Here is a 23828-nt window from a genome sequence, read left to right on the forward strand (position 1 = left end):
AACTGTGAGGTGCTGAGGGGTAATGAATAATTCTGCTAAGGCTCAACCACACTCAGGACTGAGGCTTTTAAGATATCTGCCTTTCTCTATTTAGTTGGAGGCAGTCCCACCTCCACCCCAAATCATCACCAGAGCTGCAACAACCATCCATTTTCTCAAAATCCAATAGAAAACTATATCTTGAATGTCTGGCACTGAAAAGAAGCTCATGCTGCAACTACTAGAGTTCCAGGAAGCACAGAAAGAAAAAAAAAAAGCCCAGTCCTTCTCACCTTCCCCCATATTTCAGGGGCAACTCCAGCCCACTCTGTCTTCCCTGAGGTCTCCAGAGTGCAAAGGAGAAGGAACCACAAGACTCAGCTGAACTCCAAGTACAAACTTTATTTCTATTACAAGTATGTTAATAATAATAATAGTAGTAGTAGTAGTACTAGTAATAGTAGTAGTAAAATAAAAAGAGGGGATGGGGGCTCTGATACTTGGTTTTCAGGGCAAGCCATGGAGCTCAGGCCTCAGTCCTGATCCAGGCAGAGCCCAGCATGGCTCTGGTGGCAACAGGGAGCCCCCAGCCTTCTCCATCAGAAGACAGTAAAGACAAAGGAGCCGTGCTCCCCACCAGAAACAGTTACGCCAAATGCCAAAGAAGCAGATTTAAACAAAGCCTCTAGTGCACTCACCTCTAGCTCAACTCATCTCCAAAGCCTTGTTCCTAACATATATTGCAACTGGCCTGAACACTTTACCAGAGTGCCTCCATACACACCACAGGCCCAAATTCTACAGTGGGGAGGGACAGTACACAGGAGAGGGTACCTAAAAGTTCCCAAAGTGAGGCCCCAGCAGAGAAGAGAATCACTTCACTGGTGAGTACCAGGTTTCCAGAACCCTCTCTCCTCTTTCCACCAGGACTACACAGCACCAAGAAGCAGTGGCAACAGTATGTCAAAAGATGGAGCCCTGGTGGGCTGAGAGGCCATAATTTGTATTTCTGCGCAGCCAAAAGGCAGTAGCTAAAGATGAAACATTTCTCAACAGCCTCCCTGCTAACCCTCCCCCAAACCCTCAAACTCCCACAGCACAATCTCAAAAGACACAAAATGGCCATAACCTACAAAAAGTTAAAATCTGTAAAATCTCCCCTGCCCACAGAGCCCAAGAGGTGGAGCCTGAACCGCGGCAAGTGCTGCTGTGCAGAAAAGATGGAACAACTGCGCGGGTTCTCTGTGACACCATTACTCCTCCTCCTCTTCCTCCTCTGCATCCCCAGCTCCCTGTTGCTTGGGGGGTTTTGCCTGTTGAACAAGAGAACACAAACGAAGCAGAAAGGAGGAAGTGAAAAAGCAGTCGTCCTCCTTTAGAGCCCTAAAAATAAATGTCAAACTTCGACGGAAACCTCATCCACTGCCTGATGCCCACCTCTTCGGACTCCAAGAACCATACCAGTCCCACCCAATTATGAGTCCTCACTGAGCCATCATTGGCTGGATCCCCAATTACCTTTGCAGTTCTGTTTCGGTAGCTGGCGGCTGTGGAGGTGACCCGCGAGTTCCTGCCACCTTCACTCCTACCACTGAAAGAGAAGGATTGGAAACCAGTTCCTGAGATATTTCTGAACAAAGGTCAGAAACTCAGAACAGAAACTGCTGGAACCAGACAAAAGCAACTTCCCACCAGCAGACAAAACAAATGAACAATGAAAAATCCAAAGAAAGCAAAAGAGTATTTTGGGATCAGGTCGCAATACACGCAAAGTCCATACTCCCACCATGTTCTCCTGAGCTACTCCCAAGCTCCACTCCTGGCTACTGATTCTTACCTTACACCGTACCTCCCTGAAGGCCCACGGGGGAAGGTGGGTACAAGGTTTTCTGGGTAGAGATTTCGCACTGGGTGAATCACTGGCACGTGTCCAGTGGCCATGGCTGCGTTATGGCTGTTTCGATTGCGTGCCCGGCCATCCTGGCTGTCTAAGTTGTTGAGCTTCAATATGCGAGGAGGGCTAGGCTGGCACCCAGTTCTGGGGCCTGATGTGGATGTTGACAGTCGGTTACAAGTTGCTGTCATACTGTTAATGGGTCTGCTGGAGGGAAGAGGGTAGGTGGTCCCTTTAGCCGTTTCCTGCTTGATATCATCCATATAACCAGAAGACAAGTCTCCTGAAAAGAGAAAAAAGCACCAGCTTTAGGGAAAAGCCTGCTCTTGCTATTAGTGCTGGATCTGGGGCAGGAATAATAGGATTCTGGGTAAAAGACTGCCTTACTGTTGAAACCCACATCTCTAGAACAAGGTTGGTTGGGAACACCTTGTCCACACTTACTACCTGAGTCCTCAAATACAGTCTCCTGAGTATTCAACAATGGTGTACCAGCAAATCTCGAAAAACAGTTTCTAATTGGCTTTGTAGTGGTTAGGTTTCAAAAACAGCTTACCTGCCTACTCATGAGGCTTCTAAATAATATTACTAATAAATAGGAGTACCCTTAACATAGTTCAACTAGAAGCAGGGACTCAGGGCAGACATAGTAAGGTCTGAAAATTATCTCCAAATTATCCACTAACTGCACAGATAGGAGACCTACAGCTGAATAAGCACTGACAAGTAGGTCTCACGGCTGTCCCCACAGCCATTACCCTATAATACACTCCAGACAGCTTAGTCTAACATGGGACCACAACTAGCCACATAAGAGTCCCCAATGAGATCCTACTGTGCTTGGTAATTCAGAATTCAGGTAACCCCCATGTTAGAGTAGCAGATGAGAAGTGGTAAGCAGGCCTGAGCCAGCAGCAGACCTGTGGCCTTGGCTCAGCCCTGGCTAATACCCTGGTGTCTGACACGCCTCTTGGGCAGCTCTGGTGAGGTCTCTGGAGGCTGGAAATCCTGTCTAGGAATCCCCTCTGTCACATGGTTGTTTGCTGTGGCTGGGCGTTGGTCACACTGGTCCTAACAAGAAAAACCAGAATTAGTTCCTCAGGATTGAGTTATTCCTATGAATAACTATGAAAGAAAGGAATAGCAGGCTGGATAAACAGACCTAATGGGGGGAGGGAGGAGACAGACATGACTTTGACAACTACTGTCAGGAAGGGCCTGGGACTAAGAGGAAAAACATATGGAATGGCACAATCATTCCCATTAGCACCTAAAGCACTGAAAGAAGCACTCTGATTGTGCCAGGATAAAGGAAGGGCTGGTCTTAAGAACCCAGAAAAGCATGTCAATACTTTGATCACAGAACATTTGCATGGTTGCTTATTTCAGTCTCCCGAGACAACAAGCAGTTACTTGTCTACTGCTTGATCCAAAAGCAGAAGTCTTTCTTACAGAAATGAAATGTGTGATGCTCTAGCAAGAGCTATATGGGACCAACTACAGAAAAGACCCTGAACATACCCTCAGCATTAGCTCCTAATAACAAACAAGACTAGGCAGAAAATGTATTTTTTTACCAACAGGTTGGAATCCTAGACTGCAAACCTAAAAAAGAGCTTCAGACTGCCTAGTCTTAACTCCTTCATTTATAGATATCCCCAGTGAGGGGACAGAACCTATCTACAAAGGTAAAGCCAGGAATCCAAGACTCAGTGCCTCCACAACAGGAAGAACCTACCTGGTCAAAAATAAAACGTTTGTCAGTGACCTCAGGGAAATTCTCATCAAAATCCTTTTGGCAAGGAGGTGTCTGGGTGGTTCAGTCAGTTAAGTGTCTAACTCTTGGTTTCGGCTCAGGTCATGATCTCAAGGTTGTGAGATCGAGCCCTATTTGGGGCTCTAAGCTGAGGGTGGAGCCTGCTTAAGATTCTCTTTCTGCTCCTCCTCCCCTCCCCTTCTACATGTGTTCTCCCACCCTCTAAAATGATAAAAATAAAAACAAGTCCTTCTGACAGGTCCTGGATGCCTGCTTAAATGGAGTCCTGGGTCCCCAGCTAATGACATTATGGTTTTAGTTGACAGAGGCAGAGAAAGTCTAAAAGCCTGAGTCAGTGTATACCTCAGATAGTTCACAGAACAGGGCACGGCCAGTAGCCAGGTCAGGTATGCATGCAACTTAAAAGCTAAAGAAGCATTCTCAGTTCTGAAAGCCTAGGTTCATTCAGAGTGAAGCAGACAGGTCCTCTGGGGACTTTTACCTGGTGATGGAACAGCACCTCCTCCTCCAGCTGTACCCCACAGAATTCACATGGGATGATGATGCTATCCTCCACAGGGGGTGAATTACTCAGGCCCATCAAAGAGTCTAACTGGTTACTCGCAGCCTGCTGCAAAAACTTTTGGAAGATGACATCAGGATCCTCCACCCCTTTGGGGGAAGTACTGCCCATACTGAGTGAAGGTAAGGCACAGGAAGGATTACAGCTTGTCTGTCTCAAAAAACACAGGTTAAAAAAAAAAAGAGGCGTTAAGGAAAACACTACATTCCTAAAACATTGTCTGAAAGTCACAAATGTTAATTCTTAATAATGGGGAGAGAGACTAAAAAGGGTTAGGGCAAACACAGATGGAACACTCTTAAACATTTCTGTACCATTCTACATTGTTTTTACTGTGTTCATGTGGTTATTATTATTTTTTCTTTTTTAAAGATTTTATTTTTTAAGTAATCTCACCCAATGTGGGGATAGAACTTATAACCCTGAGATCAAGAGTCACATGCTCTACCAACTAAGCCAGACAGGACCCCCTGTGATTATTCTTTTTAAATTGAGAAGATTCAAGATTCTTCCCACAGCCATTAAGTAAAAGAGGCTGCTGTCCCTATTAATAGGTTTTCTTATGCTCTTCCCAAACCAAAAAGTAGATGTATTCAAACACTATATTATTCCACTTATGGGGGGAATATATGTTCCACCCAGAGCACAGGGATTACTTAATAGTTATGGAAATGCCAGATGAGGCCAAACCAAGGGGAAAAAGTGGTTCCCTCCACCACGTAATCCTCAAACACAAAGGCTATTCTCTCTTATCATTTCTAAATAGCTCATGAACTTGCAATCATTCAAAAAGCATAGGACACCTTTCATATACCAGGTATTGAGATTCAGTAGCTAGGAAAACACAGAATCTTCTCAAGGAACTCAGCCTAGTGGTGCAGACCAACAGGAGATCAGGAGACCACACCATGGGGTGACAGGCTAAAAGAGAAGTGGGCACAGGACTACTGAGGACACAGGTGGGACCTCTGACCTTGTCTTCATAAGATCCCTCAGGACGGTTTCCTGAAAGTTATGTCAGAACAAAGTCTACAAGTAAGGATGTTGTTGGGTGTTGAGGAAGCAGGGGTGGATAACCACACATCTTGCAGGAAGAAAAAGTAAAGTGCAGGGCACCTGGGTGGCTCAGATGGTTAAGCGTCTGCCTTCGGCTCAGGTCATGATCTCAGAGTCCTGGGATCGAGTCCCGCATGAGACTCCCTGCTTAGCGGGGAGCCTGCTTCTCCCTCTGCCTCTCTGTCTCTTATGAATAAATAAAATCTTAAAAAAAAAAAAAAAAGTAAAGTGCAAAAAAGATCCTTAACCCTTCCAGGGAACTTCAAGGACTTCAGTACACCTCCAATAAATCAAAATGGGGCATGAGATGACACCAGATTAAGATGGTCGGTGGAGATGTACACTAGTCACCATAGTATGGAGAGAGCAACCGGGCCTGCTGGAACGAACGATTACTTTTTTCCAAGAGGGAACAAAGCTGAGTTCTCATACCCTTAGGTCAGTCACACCATGGTAAGAAACACAGTGGCGGGGCGCCTGGGTGGCTCAGTCGTTAAGCGTCTGCTTTCGGCTCAGGTCATGATCCCAGGATCCGGGGATCGAGCCCCACATCGGGGTCCCTGCTCAGTGGGGAGCCTGCTTCTCCCTCTCTCTCTGCCTGCCACTCTGCCTACTTGTGTTCTCTCTCTGTCAAATAAATAAAACCTTAAAAAAAAAGAAACACAGGGGCTACCTCCTGCCACAGGTATATAAAAATAGTTAGCTCAAGGGGCACTTGGGTGGCTCAGCTGGTTAAGCAACTGCCTTTGGCCCAGGTCATGGTTCCAGGGTCCTGGGATCAAGCCCCGCATCAGGCTCCTTGCTTGGCGGGAAGCCTGTTTCTCCCTCTCCCACTCCCCCTGCTTGTGTTCCCTCTCTTGCTATCTCTCTCTCTGTCAAATAAATAAAATCTTAAAAGAAAAAAAAAGTTGGCTCAAGATCTCATGTGGCCTACAACACCAACTATGGCCTGCACACATTCCTCAAGTAATTAAAACACACCTGATGGTCTATCAGAAGTTCCTCTGGGTAGAGCTCCTCACAAAATTCACAAGGCAACATGGTCCGGTCAGCTGCACCTAGGTATCAGGCCATACAGTCAGACTCAATGAACAGAAACAAACTTTATCCCCCTTGTAAGGTTTTATATAAAAGTCTGACTTCCTTTGACTATCTTAGATGTAGCAATTTGTGGGACTGTAAATCCTCCAAGAGGAGCCATCTAAGACAAATCCTAAGGAAAAAACTTCCAGTATGGAAAAAGAGATTTACTTGTCACCATTTCCTGAGAAAGAGTAAAGTAGTAGTTTACCCATTACTCTAAGGAAGAATGTAAATGTGTACTAACCCCAGGCACTAATCTAAAAGCTTCTGTGCTTGGGCGCCTGGGTGGCTCAGTCGTTAAGCGTCTGCCTTCAGCTCAGGTCATGATCCCAGGGTCCTGGGATCGAGCCCCGCATCGGGCTCCCTGCTTGGCGGGAAGCCTGCTTCTCCCTCTCCCACTCCCTCACTTGTGTTCCCTCTCTCACTGTGTCTCTCTCTGTCAAATAAATAAATAAAATCTTTAAAAAAATAAAATAAAATAAAATAAAATAAAAGCTTCTGTGCGGGCGCCTGGGTGGCTCAGTTGGTTAAGCGACTGCCTTCGACTCAGGTCATGATCCCGGGGTCCTGGGATTGAGTCCCGCATCGGGCTCCCTGCTCTGCGGGGAGCCTGCTTCTCCCTCTCCCGCTCCCGCTGCTTGTGTTCCCTCTCTCGCTGTGTCTCTCTCTGTCAAGTAGATAAATAAAATCTTTAAAAAAAAATAAAATAAAATAAAAGCTTCTGTGCATTATTTCTATCCACAGAGAAGACTTATAAAGGAGATCCTACATTACCCTCATTTTACTGATCAAGAAGTTGAGGCTCACTTATGACTGGTAGACAGATATCACTTATGACTGGTAGACAGATATCCTTAAAAACTCTCCAGTACAAAATACCAAGAATGATACACAACAAAAGTAATTTATGAGAGCAAATAAGTAAGATTAGTTTTAAATCCAGGATTCCCCAAACACAACAGCCTCAATAAGACTGCTGAACAACTGGAGGGTGAACAATGAGAAGAGTTAAGAAAACCTGCCTACCTAGGTCTTCACTCTGGGTAGGACAAAAAAGTCTTTACCAAGGAACAGTAATTAGTTTGGCCTTTACGTGGGTTTGAGTCTAGAATCTACATTTGTTTTTACATACATTCACGTTTATAATTTTTAAAAGTCCAAGCCAACCAAAAATTCAATTTAAAACTATCCCAGGGGCACCTGGGTGGTACAGTGCAGTCTGCTGGGCATCTGACTCTTGATTTCAGCTCAAGTCATGCACAATCTCAGGGTCGTGCACGATCTCAGGGTCGTGAAATTGAGCCCCACATCAAGCTCAGCACCCAGCAAGTGTCTGCTTAAGATTCTTTCTTCCGGGGCACCTGGGTGGCTCAGTCGTTAAGCGTCTGCCTTCGGCTCAGGTCATGATCCCAGGGTCCTGGGATCGAGCCCCGCATCGGGCTCCCTGCTCAGTGGGAAGCCTGCTTCTCCTTCTCCCACTCCCCCTGCTTGTGTTCCTGCTCTCGCTATCTCTCTCTCTGTCAAATAAATAAATAAAATCTTAAAAAAAAAAGATTCTTTCTCCCTCTGCCCCCTCCTCCACAGCCCCCCCGCTCTTTCTTAAATAAATCTTTTAAAAAATAAAAAAATAAATAAAATTATCCCAGTCAGTAGTATCCCTAGGCACCTACAAGAAGCATATCTAAAATACTCTGAGGAACACGTTAGGAAGTTTAATGTTAAAACATACACAGCGCGGGCATGTGGGTGGCTCAGTAGGTTGGGTATCTGACTCTTGGTTTTGGCTCAGGTCATGACCTCCTGGGTCACGGGATCAAGCCCTGAGTTCAGCTCTCAGCTCAGCACAAAGTCTGCTTGGGAGTTGGTCTCTCGCTCTACTCCCCCCTTTCCGCCCCTCCCCCCACTTGCATGCTCTCTAAAATAAATAAATCTTTTAAAAAATTAAAAACAGGGGTGGCTCAGTCAGTTAAGCATGTGCCTTCAGCTCCGGTCATGATCTCAGGGTCCTAGAATCGAGTCTCGCATCAGGCTCCTTGCTCAGCAGGGAATCTGCTTCTCTTCCTCTTCCCCTCCGCCCCTCCTCCCCCCTCACGCTCACATGCACCCTCTCTCTCAAATAATACTAAAAAAAGGGATGCCTGGGTGGCTCAGTCGTTAAGCGTCTGCCTTCGGCTCAGGTCAGGATCCCAGGGTCCTGGGATCGAGCCCTGCATCGGGCTCCCTGCTCAGCGGGAAGCCTGCTTCTCCCTCTCTCACTCCCCCTGCTTGTGTTCCCTCTCTCGCTGTGTCTCTCTCTGTCAAATAAATAAATAAAATCTTTAAAAAAAAATAATAATACTAAAAAAATAAAAAACAAACAACAACAAAAAAACCCCACACATGCAGGAGGCAGCAAGCCACCATGACAGTCAGCAGAAACAAATAGCAAAAGAGACTTTAGGTATATTTTCAGACACTACAGAAAAATAAGTATATCTAAAATGTTTAAAGACGTGTTTAAAAAGGAATTGGAATAGGACTACCCCAGATTTAAAAAAAAAAAAAAAGCCTTTTGTAAGATCAGGTCATGATCCCAGAGTCCTGGGATCAAGTCCCACATTGGGCTCCTTGCTCAGCAGGGAGCCTGCTCTTCCCTCTGCCTGCCACTCCCCCTGCTTGTGCCCTCTCTTTCTCTGATAAAATCTTAAAAAAAAAAAAACAAACATTTATTTGAGAGAGTGCACACAAGCACATGAGCAGGGGCAGAGGGAATCTTCAAGCAGACTCCCTCCTGAGCATGGAGCCCATACAGGGCTCAATCTCACAACCCATGAGATCATGACCAGAGCCCAAACCAATAGTCGGACACTTAACCAACTGAGCCACCCAGGCGCTCCTATAAAGGATTATTTAAGGGGTGCCTGGGTGGCTCAGTCAGTTAAAGCGTCTGCCTTCGGCTCAGGTCATTATCTCAGAGTCCTGGGATCAAGCCCCACATCTGGTTCCCTGCTCAGCCGGGAGTCGGCTTCTCCCTCTCCCCCTGCCCTCCTCCTACCGGTGTTCTCTCTTTCTCACACTCTCTCTCTCTGAAATAAATAAATCTTAAAAAAAAAAAAAAATTATTTAAAACATGATGAGGCACACTGAAGAAAAAAACAATCAAATGCAACTCAAATAAATGAAAACTATATTAATCACTGAAGTGAAAACCTCAATGGACATATTGAACAATAGATTAGAAAGCAGACATTTAAGAAATTACCCAGAATGCACCCCAGAGGACAAAGAAATGGAAAATATAAGAAACAGAGGATATCGGGACGCCTGGGTGGCTCAGTCGGTTAAGCGTCTGCCTTCGGCTCAGGTCATGATCCCAGGGTCCTGGGATCGAGTCCCGCATCGGGCTCCCTGCTCCGCGGGGAGCCTGCTTCTCCCTCTGCCTCTGTCTCTCTCTCTGTCTCTCATGAATAAATAAATAAAATCTTTAAAAAAAAAAAAAAAAACAGAGGATAGAGCAAAATCTAACACATGTAGGAGAGCCTGGGTGGCTCAGTAGTTAAGCGTTAGACTCTTGATTTTGGCTCAGGTCCGAATCTCAGGATTGAGATCAAGCCCCGCATCAGGCTCGGTGCTCAGTGGGGAGTCTGCTTGAGATTCTCTCCCCCACCCCCCACTTGCACTCGTGCCCACTCGCGCCCACTCACACTCTCTCAAATAAATAAATAAAATCTTAAAAAAAAAAAAAGAAAAAGACTACAAAGAATGGAAGACAAGGGCACCTGGGTGGCTCCGTTGGTTAAGCGTCTGCCTTCGGCTCAGGTCATGATCTCAGGGTCCTAGAATTGAGCCCTGTGCCAGGCTCCCTGCTCAGCAGGGAATCAGCTGCTCTCTCTCTCTCCCTCTGTCCCTCCCTGCCCCTCCCCATTCTCTCTCTCTCTCAAATAAATAAAATCTTAAAGAAAAAAAAAAGGAAGACAAGCAATAATCAAAGAAATAACAGATGACAATTTTCCATATAGATGAAAATACTAAATTTACAAATCAGGAAAGCCAGCAAATCCAAAGAAATTTAAAGGCAGAGACAATCATCAGGAAACTGCAGAACTCAAAGACAAAAAGATCTTAAAATGAGCCAGAGAGAAAAGACAAAGTACCTATAGAGAAATAACAACACTAACAGATGACATCTCTATAGCCAACAACAGAAGCCAAAATATCTTCAAAGAACTAAGACAAAATAATTGGCAATCTTGAACTGTGTGACAGAGAAACTACTACAAGAAAAAATAAGATTTCAGACAAACAAAAATAGAGAATTTACAATCAACTGACACTTTCAACAGAATTTCCAAAGAATATACCTTAGGAAGAAATTTATCCTAGAAGGAAGTTCTGGGAAACAAGGAAGAATGGGTGAGCAAAGCAAAATGGTAAACACGTAATAAATAAAATAAATACAATGAGTATATAAAACAAGAAGTATCTATAACATGGTGCTAAAAAGAAAACGAGAGAACACTAACTTACCACATATAGTAGTTTTTAAATTATAAAGAAAAGATCTTAATTCTAAAGGTACTGTACTAATTGGGATAAATGTGATAAGGTTGATTAATTTTATTCTTTGTTAAATTAAATAAAGATGTTGAAATTTCCTGGGCAACCATCACAAGAACAGAGGCAAAGAATATAAATTCCAAACCGGTAGAGAGGAAAAATGGAATGAAACAAGCAAACAAAAGTCAATAAAACAATTTAAGATATGATCAAGAAAGGAGAAAATAAAGGAAACTACACTGAACTCAGTCTTCACCTGTCACTACTATGCTACTGCATTTTACTTTGTTTAGCACCATGAAAATCAAGTCTGAAAGGGTGATAAGGAGACTCACATTAAAAAATGATGCTCAGACTTTGGAAATGCTTTCTTTGGGACTAGTGCATTTTCCTAAGCAAAAGAAGCAGCAACTATTAGGTAAAAAACAGATCAAAGGTAATAAGGGAGAGAATCTGTCAATATTTCATAAAGGGTTACCAAACTTAGAAATGGAGAAGAATTCAAAGCCAAACATTACATTGACAAGCCTTGTTCTGCTCCCCAAAATGCAGGAAGTTTAATAAAACCAGCTTTTTTTTTTTTTTTTTAAAGATTTTATTTATTTATTTGAGAGAGAGAGAATGAGAGACAGAGAGCACGAGAGGGAAGAGGGCAGAGGGAGAAGCAGACTCCCCACGGAGCAGGGAGCCCGATGCGGGACTCGATCCCGGGACTCCAGGATCATGACCTGAGCCGAAGGCAGTCGCTTAACCAACTGAGCCACCCAGGCGCCCATAAAACCAGCTTTTAAACAATCTCATCATAGTACATATTCACATCCTTTTCTGTGCAAAAAAATATAAGGTTACCTAATTACCTGCTGAAAGTGGTAACCTCTGGGGAGAACCAGGAGACTTATCAGTGGGTGAGGAGGAGACTTATGCTTCCTTTTACACTCTTTCACAATCTTAAATTTTTTTTTCAGGATTTTTACCTCTTTTTTCTTTAACAGATTTATTGGGACATAATTTACATGAAACTCACCTATTTAATTCCTACACAATCATTTTTATTACAGATGCAATTTTTTTTTGAAGATTTTATTTATTTGAGAGTGAGCAAGAGAGCACAAGCAGGGGGAGCAGGAGAGGGAGAGGGAGAAGCAGACCCCCTGATGAGCAGGAAGCCCAACATGGGGCTCAATCCCAGGACCCTGGGACCATGACCCAAGCCAAAGGCAAACTTAACCAAGTGAGCCACCCAGGGGCCCTGCAAATTGTTTTTAAATATCCTCTACTCAAGGGGATGGAAAGTACAGCTCAGGGAATACAGTTAATAACACTGTAATATATTTATTGTGGTAAGCATCTCATAATGTACATAATTGTTGCATCACTATGTTGTACAACTGAAACTAACTTAATATGTCAACTATACTTCAATTAAAAAAAAAAAAACCCTCTACAACACAAAAAGCATTTTCTGAAGGAAGAAAATACAGCCTGGGGTGCCTGGGTGGCTCAGTTATTAAGTGTCTGCCTTCGGCTCAGGTCATGATCCCAGGATCCTGGGATCTAGCCCTGCGTCGGGCTCCCTGCTCTGCGGGAAGCCTGCTTCTCCCTCTCCCACTCCCCCTGCTTGTGTTCCCTCTCACTCGGTCTCTCTCTCTCTGTCAAATAAATAAAATCTTTGAAAAAATAAATAAATAAATAAAAAGGAAAAAAAAAAGAAAATACAGCCTAAAACAGTGTTTTTTCAACTGATAGGGACATAACCCTCAAAGGAGCCACAGACTCACCCCTTATTTAGCCTTTGAATTTACATGTTAACCAGCCACAGTCTAGAGATCATAGAAACAAAACATTTGGGGCGCCAGCTGGTTAAGCGTCCAACTCCTGGTTTCGGCTCAGGTCATGATCTCAGGGTTGTGAGACTGAGCTCCTCATCAGGCCCTGCACTAGGTGGGACCTGCTTAAGATTCTCTCCCTCTCAACCCTCCGACACTGTTGGTGGGAATGCAAGCTGGTGCAGCCACTCTGGAAAACAGTATGGAGAGATTCCTCAGAAAGTTGAAAATAGAGCTACCCTACGACCCAGCAATTGCACTATTGGGTATTTACCCCAAAGATACAAATGTAGTGATCTGAAGGGGCACGTACACCCCAATGTTTATAGCAGCAATGTCCACAATAGCCAAACTATGGAAAGAGCTGAGATGTCAACAGGTGAATGGATAAAGAAGATGTGGTATATATATACAATGGAATATTATGCAGCCATCAAAAAATGAAATCTTGGGGCGCCTGGGTGGCTCAGTCGGCTCAGGTCATGATCCCAGGGTCCTGGGATCGAGCCCCGCATCGGGCTCCTTGCTCAGCAGGCAGCCTGCTTCTCCCTCTGCCTCTGCCTGTCGCTCCCCCTGCTTGTGCTCTCTCTCTCCCTCTCTCTCTCTCTGTGTCAAATAAAAATAAATAAAATCTTTAAAAAAAAAAAATGAAATCTTGTCATTTGCAACGATGTGGATGGAACTAGAGGGTATTATGCTAAGTGAAATAAGTCAAAGACAATTATCATATGTTCCCACTGGTATGCGGAATTTGAGAAACAAAGCAGAGCATTATAGGGAAAGAGAGGAAAAAATGAAACAAGACAAAACATAAGGAAACAAACTGAAGGTTGCTGGAGTGGACGGGGGTGGGAGGGATGGGATGGCTGGGTGATGGACACTGGGGAGGGTATGTGCTACGGTGAGCACTGTGAATTGTGTAAGACTGATGACTCACAGACCTGTACCTCTGAAACAAATAATACATTATATGTTAATAAAAAAAAAAAATTCTCTCCCTCTCCGTCTGCTCCTCCCACACCCTCTTAAAAAAACAAAAATTTTACATATATATTTACTATTTTTCACATTAATATAACTTATAATTAAGAAAATACATTTTTAAAAGTATTTAAAAATACATTTTTTAAAAAGCAAAATGCTATTACCTATCCAAGTTTCTATTAAACACTACCATTTACCTCTTTTAACCAGGACCAATTCCTATTTTATCTAAATCAATAAAATGTTAAGAATTATCCTACTGTTCTTGGAGTCGTTATGCACATAGTGACATAAAGAAAACTCATAGATGGGGCACCTGGGTGGCTCAGTCAGTTAAGCGTCTGCCTTCAGCTCAGGTCATGAACCCAGGGTCCTGGGAGAAAGTCGCGCATCGGGCTCCCTGCTCATCGGGGAGTCTGCTTCTCCCTCTCTCTCTGTCCTTCCCCACTGCTCGTGCTCGCTCTCATTCTCTCTCAAATAAATAAAATCTTTAAAAAAAAAAAAAGAAGAAAGAAAACTCATAGCTGATAGCTGCTTAAGTTTAGGTCCCCAAAACCTATTACAACTCCAGCATTTTATTTTATTTTTTTTAAGATTTTATTTAGTTATTTATTTGAGAGAGAGAAAGGGAACATGAGCCCGGGGGAAGGTGGGGGGTGGGGAGAAGCAGGCTCCCCACTGAGCAGGACTGGGGCTTGATCCCGGGACCCTGAGATCATGACCCAAGCTGAAAGCAGACACTTAACTGAGCCACCAGGTGCCCCTCCAGCATTTTAAATATGTATGACATGCATCCCTCAAATATACTGTTCTCCAAACAAGAGACCCAAAGGAGTGGTTCACTGAACACAATCCAACTTTTTATTTTTAAAAACCTAGTTTTTAGGGGTGCCTGGGTGGCTCAGTCGTTAAGCGCCTGCCTTCGGCTTAGGTCATGATCCCGGAGTCCTGGGATCGAGCCCCACATTGGGCTCCCTGCTCAGCAGGAAGCCTACTTCTCCCTCTCCTACTCCCCCTGCTTGTGTTCCCTCTCTTGCTGTCTCTCTCTCTCTGTCAAATAAATAAATAAAATCTTTAAAAATAAGAAAAATAAAAACCTAGTTTTAATCCATGAGTCCGATAATAAAAAAAAAGAGAAAAAAATTGTTTTTATTTCTTTTTATTTATTTGGTTTTTAGTAATTTCTACACTCAACACGTGGCTCCAACTCATGACCCTGAGATCAAGAGTCACAGAGACTGAGCCAGCCAGGCTCCCCAGATTTGTTTTTAAATGAGGCAGGGAGGAGAGCAAAGTTCTTTATAGAATAATAACTAATTTATGGGCGCCTGGGTGGCTCAGTCGGTTAAGCGACTGCCTTCGGCTCAGGTCATGATCCTGGAGTCCCGGGATCGAGTCCCGCATCGGGCTCCCTGCTTGGCGGGGAGTCTGCTTCTCCCTCTGACCCTCCTCCCTCTATGCTCTCATTCTCTCTGTCACATAAATAAAATCTTTAAAAAAAAAAAAAAAATAGAATAATAACTAATTTAGAACAAAGGATAAAAACAGAAAAATCACCATTGTACAATCACCAGTTATACCTGATTCAAGCAAGAAACAATAGTGAATACAAAAAACTGCTAAATAAAAGGTTGTGTAAATATCTCATTCTTCCACAATCTCAAAATAACAACCTGAATCTAGGTATTATAAAGGGAAAAGCTACCCATATAATGGAGGTATCTGATAGATCTCATTTTAATGAATAATACGATAAACTGACTTCTTGAGAAGGACACAACATCACCAATGTAGGAATTCTGCCACAACTGTGTAACTTGAATCTAAATATGAGAAAACAATCAGACAAATCTAAATTGAGAAAGAAATATTCTGAAAAACAACTGTCCTGGACTCTTCAAAAGTACCAATGTACTAAAAGGAAAAAAAAGGGGGGGGGGGGGAAAGGGCCTAAACTAAATTAACCTAAAAAGAACTAAACACAATGTGTAATCCTGGATCTTAAAAACAAAATAAGGATATTTATTGTATAAATAAGAATATTATATATAAGTAGGGAACTTTTGTTAAATTTCCTTAGAGTGATATGTTTACATATAATACCTTTGTTCTTAAGATACATGCTAAAGTATTTAGGGATAAAATGTTACGTCTGCAACTTACTCTCAAATGGTTCAGGGGTAGAAATAAAAATATATAAAATAAATGGAAAATACTAAAATTGGTAAATATAAACAAGGGGTATATAGACATTCACTGTATTATTCTGACAGTTTTAAAGAATAAAAAGTTGGGAAAAGCAAAACAAAAACGGTAAATCTTATCTCATGAAAAACTCTCGATTTTATATAAATTACATAGTGTAAGAATTAAAAAACCTGTAGAGACAGAGGCTAGTACAGAATAAACAAACCTACCCTTCATGTCATTCAGAGCATTGGAACCTTCAAGGGACTGGTCTGCACCACATACAGCCCTCCAGAAGTCCTGCTCTGCCACACTGCGGGCCTGCCCTTCATTTTGCAGACTTAGGGCCAACATGAAGTCCAAGTTTGCACTATCTTCACCACCCTCTTTTGGGGGCTGTCGGGTTCTATTCCTTTCCTGCCTTTCTTGTTCTTCCACTGGAAGAAAAAATAAATAAATAATCAGTACTCAAGATACATTAGAGGGGTGCCTGGGTAGTACAGTCAGTCAAGTGTCTGACTCTTGATTTTGGCTCAGTTTCTGAACTTAGGGTCATGAGATCGAGCCCTGTGTTGAGCTCCGCACTCAGGGCGGAGTCTGCTTGAGATTCCCTCTCTCCTTCTGCCCGTCCCACTTGTGCGCACCCACGCTCTAAAATAAATAAATACATCTTGGGCGCCTGGGTGGCTCAGTTGGTTGGGCGACTGCCTTCGGCTCAGGTCATGATCCTGGAGTCCCGGGATCGAGTCCCATATCGGGCTCCTTGCTCAGCAGGGGGTCTGCTTCTCCCTCTGACCCTCCCCCCTCTCATGTGCTCTTTCTCTCTCTCATTCTCTCTCTCAAATAAATAAATAAAATAAAATAAATAAATACATCTTAAAAAAAAAATTAGAGATGTTGCTACCTCAAGTTCCCCCATGCTTAGCAAATATTCAAGGTTTACAGGCATTAGTGCAGGAACAAAGCCTAGCCTTCCTGTTCTCACAGGACTCCAAACATTAAGTCTGCTGTGATAAAAGGTTCCATTATTGTTCTAATTATTTTATTAATACCCAAAATTATTGAGCTGTAACTATGAGACAAGCACTGTGCTAAACATTTTTCATGTATTTCTGCACTATAGCAGAATAGTTTGAAGCATGGAGTCAGACTGCCTGAATTCAAGTCCCAGCTCTACCACTTACCTAAGAATGACTGTGAGAACTAAATCATTTAGTAATATTAAGCACTTTACAAATGCCTGAAGCACATACTGTATACTCAGTAAATATTAGCTATTAACAGAACTGTCACTGTCATCGTCATCAACACTAGCTATAATCCAACAGTAATCCAACAGCAAAAGGTTCTGTTATTTCCAATCTACAGGAAAGTTAGGTAGTCTTCCTAATGTTACCTAACTACAATCAGATTTCTATTATTAAGATCTATTTGCCCCCAAATTCCTGTTCCCATTTGCCCTGAGATTTTTATACCATTCCAGTTTTCTAATCCAAACACAACTCACATAGATTATTCTGAATTGGAAACTGGGCTGTCATGTTCCTTTGGTTGGTAGTTCTATTATGGAAAAGATCTGATTCAAAGGCTCTCAGGGGTCTTCGGGGTAGCCTCACAGGTGGGTCCAGAGCCTCAATTTGCCTGAGGAGCTGGGATGCAATCCAGATGCCATCTTGACCCCAGGACTCATCATATGCATTAGGAGGCATGGCAACCTCATCTCTCTTTTCCTCCCCGTCTCTTCCACAAACTTCAGGATGAGTCTTCAGATCTTTCACCAGGACATTGCGCCCACAATTGCCACATAACTCCGTCCGGGCACCACAGTAATCTTCATGGTCCTTCAGTTTGAGAACAGAAAGTTCCAAATCACAGTGCTGGCAAAGGGCAAGCCGTAGAGGACACTCAGTCTCCTGCAACACAGAGTAATAAGGCAGTTAATAGGCCAATCTAAGAGAGGCTATGTTTTAATACAGGGAAAGGAAAGCCAAACATACTTATTTACTTCAATATTCTTTTCCAAACCTAGCTTTGCCTGCCATGCTTTTCTATGCATTCAGGAGTCACAGCTTCCCTCTTTGTCCCTGTCACGAGATTCTACAAAGGGAAAGAAACTCTTAGAAGGCATCTACTCACTCAGCTACCCTATCATCATTTTGTGCACCCATTACAAAGTAACCCAAAACCAGCCAGAAAAGCCCAGGAGCAAATAGCAAAAGTAGAGCAATTCAGATGTTTGCCAAAGCTCCACCAGCCCAATTTCCCCTTACTACTCCAATCTATCTTAAGTACCTGGTAATGAGGAAAAGAGGCTGTCCTTTAGAAAGACACTGAATTTTCTAATCTGCACATTTGTATACAGCACTGGTTTTAAATTGACCAAGTAAACCAGGAATTACCAACAAAGATGACCCCAAGAGTATAAACACTCAGCAGATGAAGGACAAAACTTTTATAAAGCGTATTTTGAAATTGTAACTAAAACATCAAAAAATTAAAAAGATATAAAGGCATATGTTACTCTGATATACACATTCCAAACTTCAGAACTTAAACTCAGAACTTCAATGTAACATCACTTCAAAAGTTTAGTCACTTTACAACCACTGTGCCAAAGAACAAAAATTTCTTTTCATACAAATTAAACCCAAGTTCTATTCTAAATATTACTTTAAACATTTTTAGCATTATTTGTGTATGCATGGAATATCTCTTGTAGAAAGCACAAGAAAATGATTAAAGAGAGCCTAGGAACAGGAATGGAAGAGACAGAGACAATTTTTACATATATGCTTTTGTGACTTTAAAATTATATACCATGTAGCTATAATACTGATTCAGGAAGATTTTATTAGAAAAATGCCACTGATTTAAACTTACAACAGCCAAAAAAAAAAGTACTCAACAGCCAAGAGCAAAATATTTCTGGCACATACCAGGTAACATAGTAAGTACTATGTTAACCACCCTAAAAAGTGCTAATAACTCACCAGAGCACCAAATAAAGTAAAAACTTTTTTTTTTTAAGAAAATTGAAAAATGTTTAAAAAAAAAAAAGAAAATTGAAAAAAAAACCTCTTTAGTTAATCTCTGGTCTACCACTATCTTGGTCTAACTTGCAGGAATGTAAGGAAATACTTTGTACTTGTACCTTTATAATAATTGATATATTACCATGTTACCCCTAGAAATAGCTGGAGGGGAGAGAATGAAGACAGGACAGCTGACTGGAAGTTGTTTTATGCAGCAGGTAAATATTAGAACCGGAGAAATACTCATTACTGTTAACATGACCTCAATCATAACCCCCCCTTGCTGGTGAGGCCCAATAAAACATAGGTTGAATGCTTAGAAAAACTAGTAAGAGTTTTTATAAATAAGAGTATTTATAAGATGTTTAATTCTGTGCTGTGGAGTTATGGTTATTGTTTTCTTCTTACATTTTCCAATTTTTCTACAATGACTATGAATTACCTTTTAAAATTATAAATTGTCATTTTAGGTACATAGAATAAAAGTGTACAAATATTAAGGGCATACCTTGGTAAATTTTTACATATGCAATCACACTACATGACCAACTAAACAGGGGATTTTTTTTAACTTGTGAATTAATATGCTTGTTCACAAAAACAATGTTTATTCAACTATGGCCAGTTTTATTTCAACTATGGACCAAATGATACCAAGTGCACTCTGAGGAATTCCTTCGGGTGTAAATACCATGTTACCCAAGTGATCAAGAAGTCAAAAGGAAATTACAAGATGTTAGGCAGGCTGTGTACTAAAGAGCAAGCCCGAGCCTGGTTTGGCATTCACTGAGGCTGCCAGCTAAACCTCAGCAGAAATGATAGACTCAGTTCCAGAGAGAAAGGCTCTGAGACCTGAGCATGGGGCACAATAGCCATGCAGCTGAATCTGGCAGCAAAAAGTCAAAGCCTTAAATAACACCACACTCTGAGAGACAGTGTTTGTGGAGCTGGTAAAGAACCAAGACTCAACCAGACTGGTTTTCTGCTCTGCATGTAACTGAGTCATCTCAGTAATATTAGCTCCATGGTAACTCATGCTCTTCATGGTACAGGGAAACTAACCTCATGCTTCTTTAACTGCCTCTTCTCCAACTTCTTATTACATTTGCAGGTCACCTATGGCAAGAAGTGACAATAAATTGGCTTTGTGATAACATAATCACTTGCTATTGCAAAATAGCAAGTATAATACAGTTACGAACATTTGAGTACTTGGTGGTTTACCTGACAATGTTCTGTAGCCATGTGACCCTCCATGTCAGATTTGGGAAATGGTTCCTTGCAGATAGGACACATACCAATGTTCCTTTGACAGTGGATCTCATGGATGGTAAAATTAAACACAGGAATTTCTTTTTTGCTAGAAACAAAGGGAAAGGCAAGCATTACTGACTAATCTATGCACAGTGATATTACATGAAAACCTGGCTTTTCTGATCTTTAGTCTCTATTACTTCTCCTTAGTAAATCTAGTCTGCAAACTCTTATGATTACTACCCCTGCTTTTCAAGGATTAACTCCCAAAGGTTTTGAGTCGTCTGTGCAACAATGAGTTATCAGTGCTATGTACTACCTCTACAAACTCAGCCTCACTTCTAGATGTCAGCGCTAATCACAACCAGCAACATGAAGTCAGATGCCAAAAAATGAACTAGGCTTTTCTAAAACCATCCATGACCCAAAACACAATGATACACTCCAGGATTGTTTAAAAACAAAACAAAACAAAACAAAAAACAGCCTACCAATTATTTTCACTCCGGGTCTCAGGTAGGTTTAACCTTATTAGATTTTATTCCACTAAAAGTCAAACCAAAAAGAGCAGATGCCAGCATTGGGATACTCAGTGGGGAACAGAAAACTGTCTCCCTTACGTCCCACATGCCTTTCAAAGCAGGTTAGATACTAGTCAGGAACGTTGGTATAAACTTCACTGCAGAACTGTATAAAAATGAAGTCCTGAGTCCCTTCCCCCAATCCTGTCTCCTCACTCACTTTTTGCCATTCTCTTTAAGGGATCCAATTCAAGATCATCTCTAAGTTACAGAAAAGGGAAGAAAATGACAATCTTAAATGAAAGAATAAGATCATTTAAATTTCACAAGAGTGTTTCATGTACACTTAAACTAGAAGCACATTTGAAGTCTTTACTTTCAGTCATTTGGATATGACCATTAGAAAACTCCCATTTTAGTCTAGCTAAAGATTGCATTTAAAGACTGTCTAGGGATACCTGGCTGGCTCAGTTGGTAAAGCATGCGATGCCTGATTTCAACATATTGAGTTCAAGCCCCACATCGGGTGTGGAGCCTACTTAACTGAAAGGGGAAGGGGAAGGGAAGGAAAGGAAAGGAAGAAAAAAGAAAGAAAGAAAGAAAGAAAAAAAATAAGGAATGTGTCTAGGGGTGCCTGGCTGGCTCAGTCAGTAGAGCTTGTGACTTGGTCCTGGGGTTTTGAGTTCAAGCCCCATGTTGGGTGTAGAGATTACTTAAAAAAAAAAAGATGAATGGATAAAGAAGATGTGGTATATATATACAGTGGAATCCTATTCAGCCATCGAAAAATGAAATCTTGCCATTTCCAATGATATGGATAGAACTAGAGGGTATTATGCTAAGCGAAATAAGTCAATCAGGAAAGGCAATTATCATATGATCTAACTCCTACGTGGAATTTAAGAAACAAAACAGAGCATCACAGGGGAAGAAAGGGCAAATAAAACAAGACAAAATCAAAGAGGGAGACAAACCATAAGAGACTCTTAATCATAGGAAACAAACTGAGGGTTGCTGGAGGGGAGGGGGATGGGGAGCTGGAGTGGACATCAAGGAGGGCACGTGTTGTAATGAGCACTGGGTATTATATAAGACTGATGAATCAGTAACCTCTACCTCTGAAACTAATAATACGCTACATGTTAATTATTTGAATCTAGATTAAAAATAAAGGAGTCTATAAGTATGTCACCTAGAATAAAATTTCTGAAAAATAAAATACTGAACAGAATAAATACAGATAATTACACAAATCTTTAAACATCCTATTTAGCCTACAAAGCTAAGTACTACGGAATTCTCTTCCTTGGGGCGCCTGGGTGGCTCAGTCAGTTAAGCATCTGCCTTTGGCTCAGGTCATGATCTCATAGTCCTGGGATTAAGCACCCCCATGGGGCTCCCTGCTTCTCCCTCTCCCTCTGGCACTCCCCCTGCTTGTGCTCTCTCTCCTTCTCTCTCTCGCTCTCTCAAATAAATAAAATCTTAAAAAAAAAAAAAAAGGAACTCTCCAATAACCACACTAAATTGTAGATAGCTTATTTCTCTTTTATAGTTTTAATCTTCATACATAGTGTAAGATACATTTCAGGGGCGCCTAGGTGGCTCAGTTGTTAAGCATCTGCCTTTGGCTCAGGTCATGATCCCAGGGTCCTGGGATCGAGCCCCGCATCGGGCTCCCTGCTCTGCAGGAAGCCTGCTTCTCCCTCTCCCACTCCCCCTGCTTGTGTCCCCTCTCTCGCTGTGTCTCTCTCTGTCAAATACATAAATAAAATCTTAAAAAAAAAAGAAACATTTTAAAGTAGGATGACTGATGTGCCTCCAGCTAAGTCACACTCCCAGTCTGAAAGACCAAGACACCAAAGAAATGCAAATTCATTTCCACCCAATGGTGAAACTATCAAGGAAGCTCTTACAGCAAAACTGGAAGGTGACACAGAACAACAATCAACTATGAGATGGGAAGAAATCTCAACTGGATAAAGAGGGAAACTATCGGTATTGAAAGATTTAACTTCTCCAAAATTCCAAGCTTTCTGAGGAAACCAGCTAAAATTAGTTTTAATTTAATTCTGTTTTATTTTTTAAATGAAGGATATTAAAATATACAGGGGCTATAAATCAAAGTTATGATCTAAACCTATTAAATTAACAAAAGTCAAAATTAGTAAATTCCTCTATTAAAGATGTTGTGAAACTAGTATTCTAATACGTTACCAGTGGTATTGTACACTGCTTAAAAATAGGCTGAAAATGTGTTTCTAAGACCATAATACAGTCTTTAACCAGGTAATCTCACTCTTGGAATTATAAAAATTTTCATTAGTGTCATAAAACAGTAAAAAAGAAAATCATTAAAAATGTTTAAAGAAGTGAGTGGCGGGCGCCTGGGTGGCTCAGTTGGTTAAGTGGCTGCCTTCGGCTCAGGTCATGATCCTGGAGTGTCTGGACCTAGTCCTGCATCGGGCTCCCTGCTCGGCAGGGAGTCTGCTTCTCGCTCTGACCCTAACCCCTCTCATGTGCTCTCTCTCATTCTCTCTCTCTCAAATAAATAAAATCTTAAAAAAAAAAAAAAGGAGTGGCTACAGTAAATGTATACCAACAAAATGAAAGTAGAGCTGTATCATGATCGTGAATCATATATGCACAAATGCCACAAAAAATTAAACCTAATAATTACTGCTTAGAGAGCAGAGATTCATAATTTTTACAATAGTTTTCTTTTAACGGCAAAAATCAAGAAAATATATCTATAGTTTTTATTTTACAGGGCTAGTCAGGATAACCTATTGACATAGAACATTCTATACACCCAAGGCCACTAAAATTTTAGAATTAGACCAAAAAAATATTAAGGACCACATAATCATAACATAAAGCAGTAAGAATCAAAAGCAGCTGTTAGGTAAGACCAGAGTATTTACTATAATACATTTTCACCTCTTGGGAAACTCTGAAAGAAACCTTGAAAGAAAAAGATATTTGCAACAATTACACACATGAAACAGTTGTCTACTGGTTTTCTTTTTAAATTTAGCTGCCAAGATAGTCCCACCAAACATTCCAACCAGACAAAATACCAATATACTTGCTTCCTATCATACAGATGAAATCAAGATGTTTTAAATGAGATAAATGAA

General features: G+C 41.7%; 1 protein-coding gene across 1 annotated transcript in view; it reads right to left on the reverse strand.

Moving 5' to 3' along the window:
- Positions 1-361: 361 nt before the first annotated feature.
- TRAFD1 (TRAF-type zinc finger domain containing 1) overlaps positions 362-23828 on the reverse strand; it is a 29018-nt gene continuing 5551 nt past the window's right edge. Inside the window, exons 3-12 of the mRNA XM_021698503.1 lie at positions 20141-20276; positions 19979-20032; positions 17392-17797; positions 16115-16321; positions 6250-6326; positions 4132-4362; positions 2824-2944; positions 1817-2156; positions 1498-1570; positions 362-1292 (exon numbers count right to left, since the gene is read on the reverse strand). Coding sequence (XP_021554178.1) covers positions 1233-1292; positions 1498-1570; positions 1817-2156; positions 2824-2944; positions 4132-4362; positions 6250-6326; positions 16115-16321; positions 17392-17797; positions 19979-20032; positions 20141-20276 — 1705 coding nt within the window. The 3' untranslated portion in view covers positions 362-1232. The remainder of the gene's footprint in view (positions 1293-1497; positions 1571-1816; positions 2157-2823; positions 2945-4131; positions 4363-6249; positions 6327-16114; positions 16322-17391; positions 17798-19978; positions 20033-20140; positions 20277-23828) is intronic.

The sequence above is a fragment of the Neomonachus schauinslandi genome, chromosome 14, assembly GCF_002201575.2.
Source record: "Neomonachus schauinslandi chromosome 14, ASM220157v2, whole genome shotgun sequence".
Lineage (NCBI taxonomy): Eukaryota > Metazoa > Chordata > Mammalia > Carnivora > Phocidae > Neomonachus > Neomonachus schauinslandi.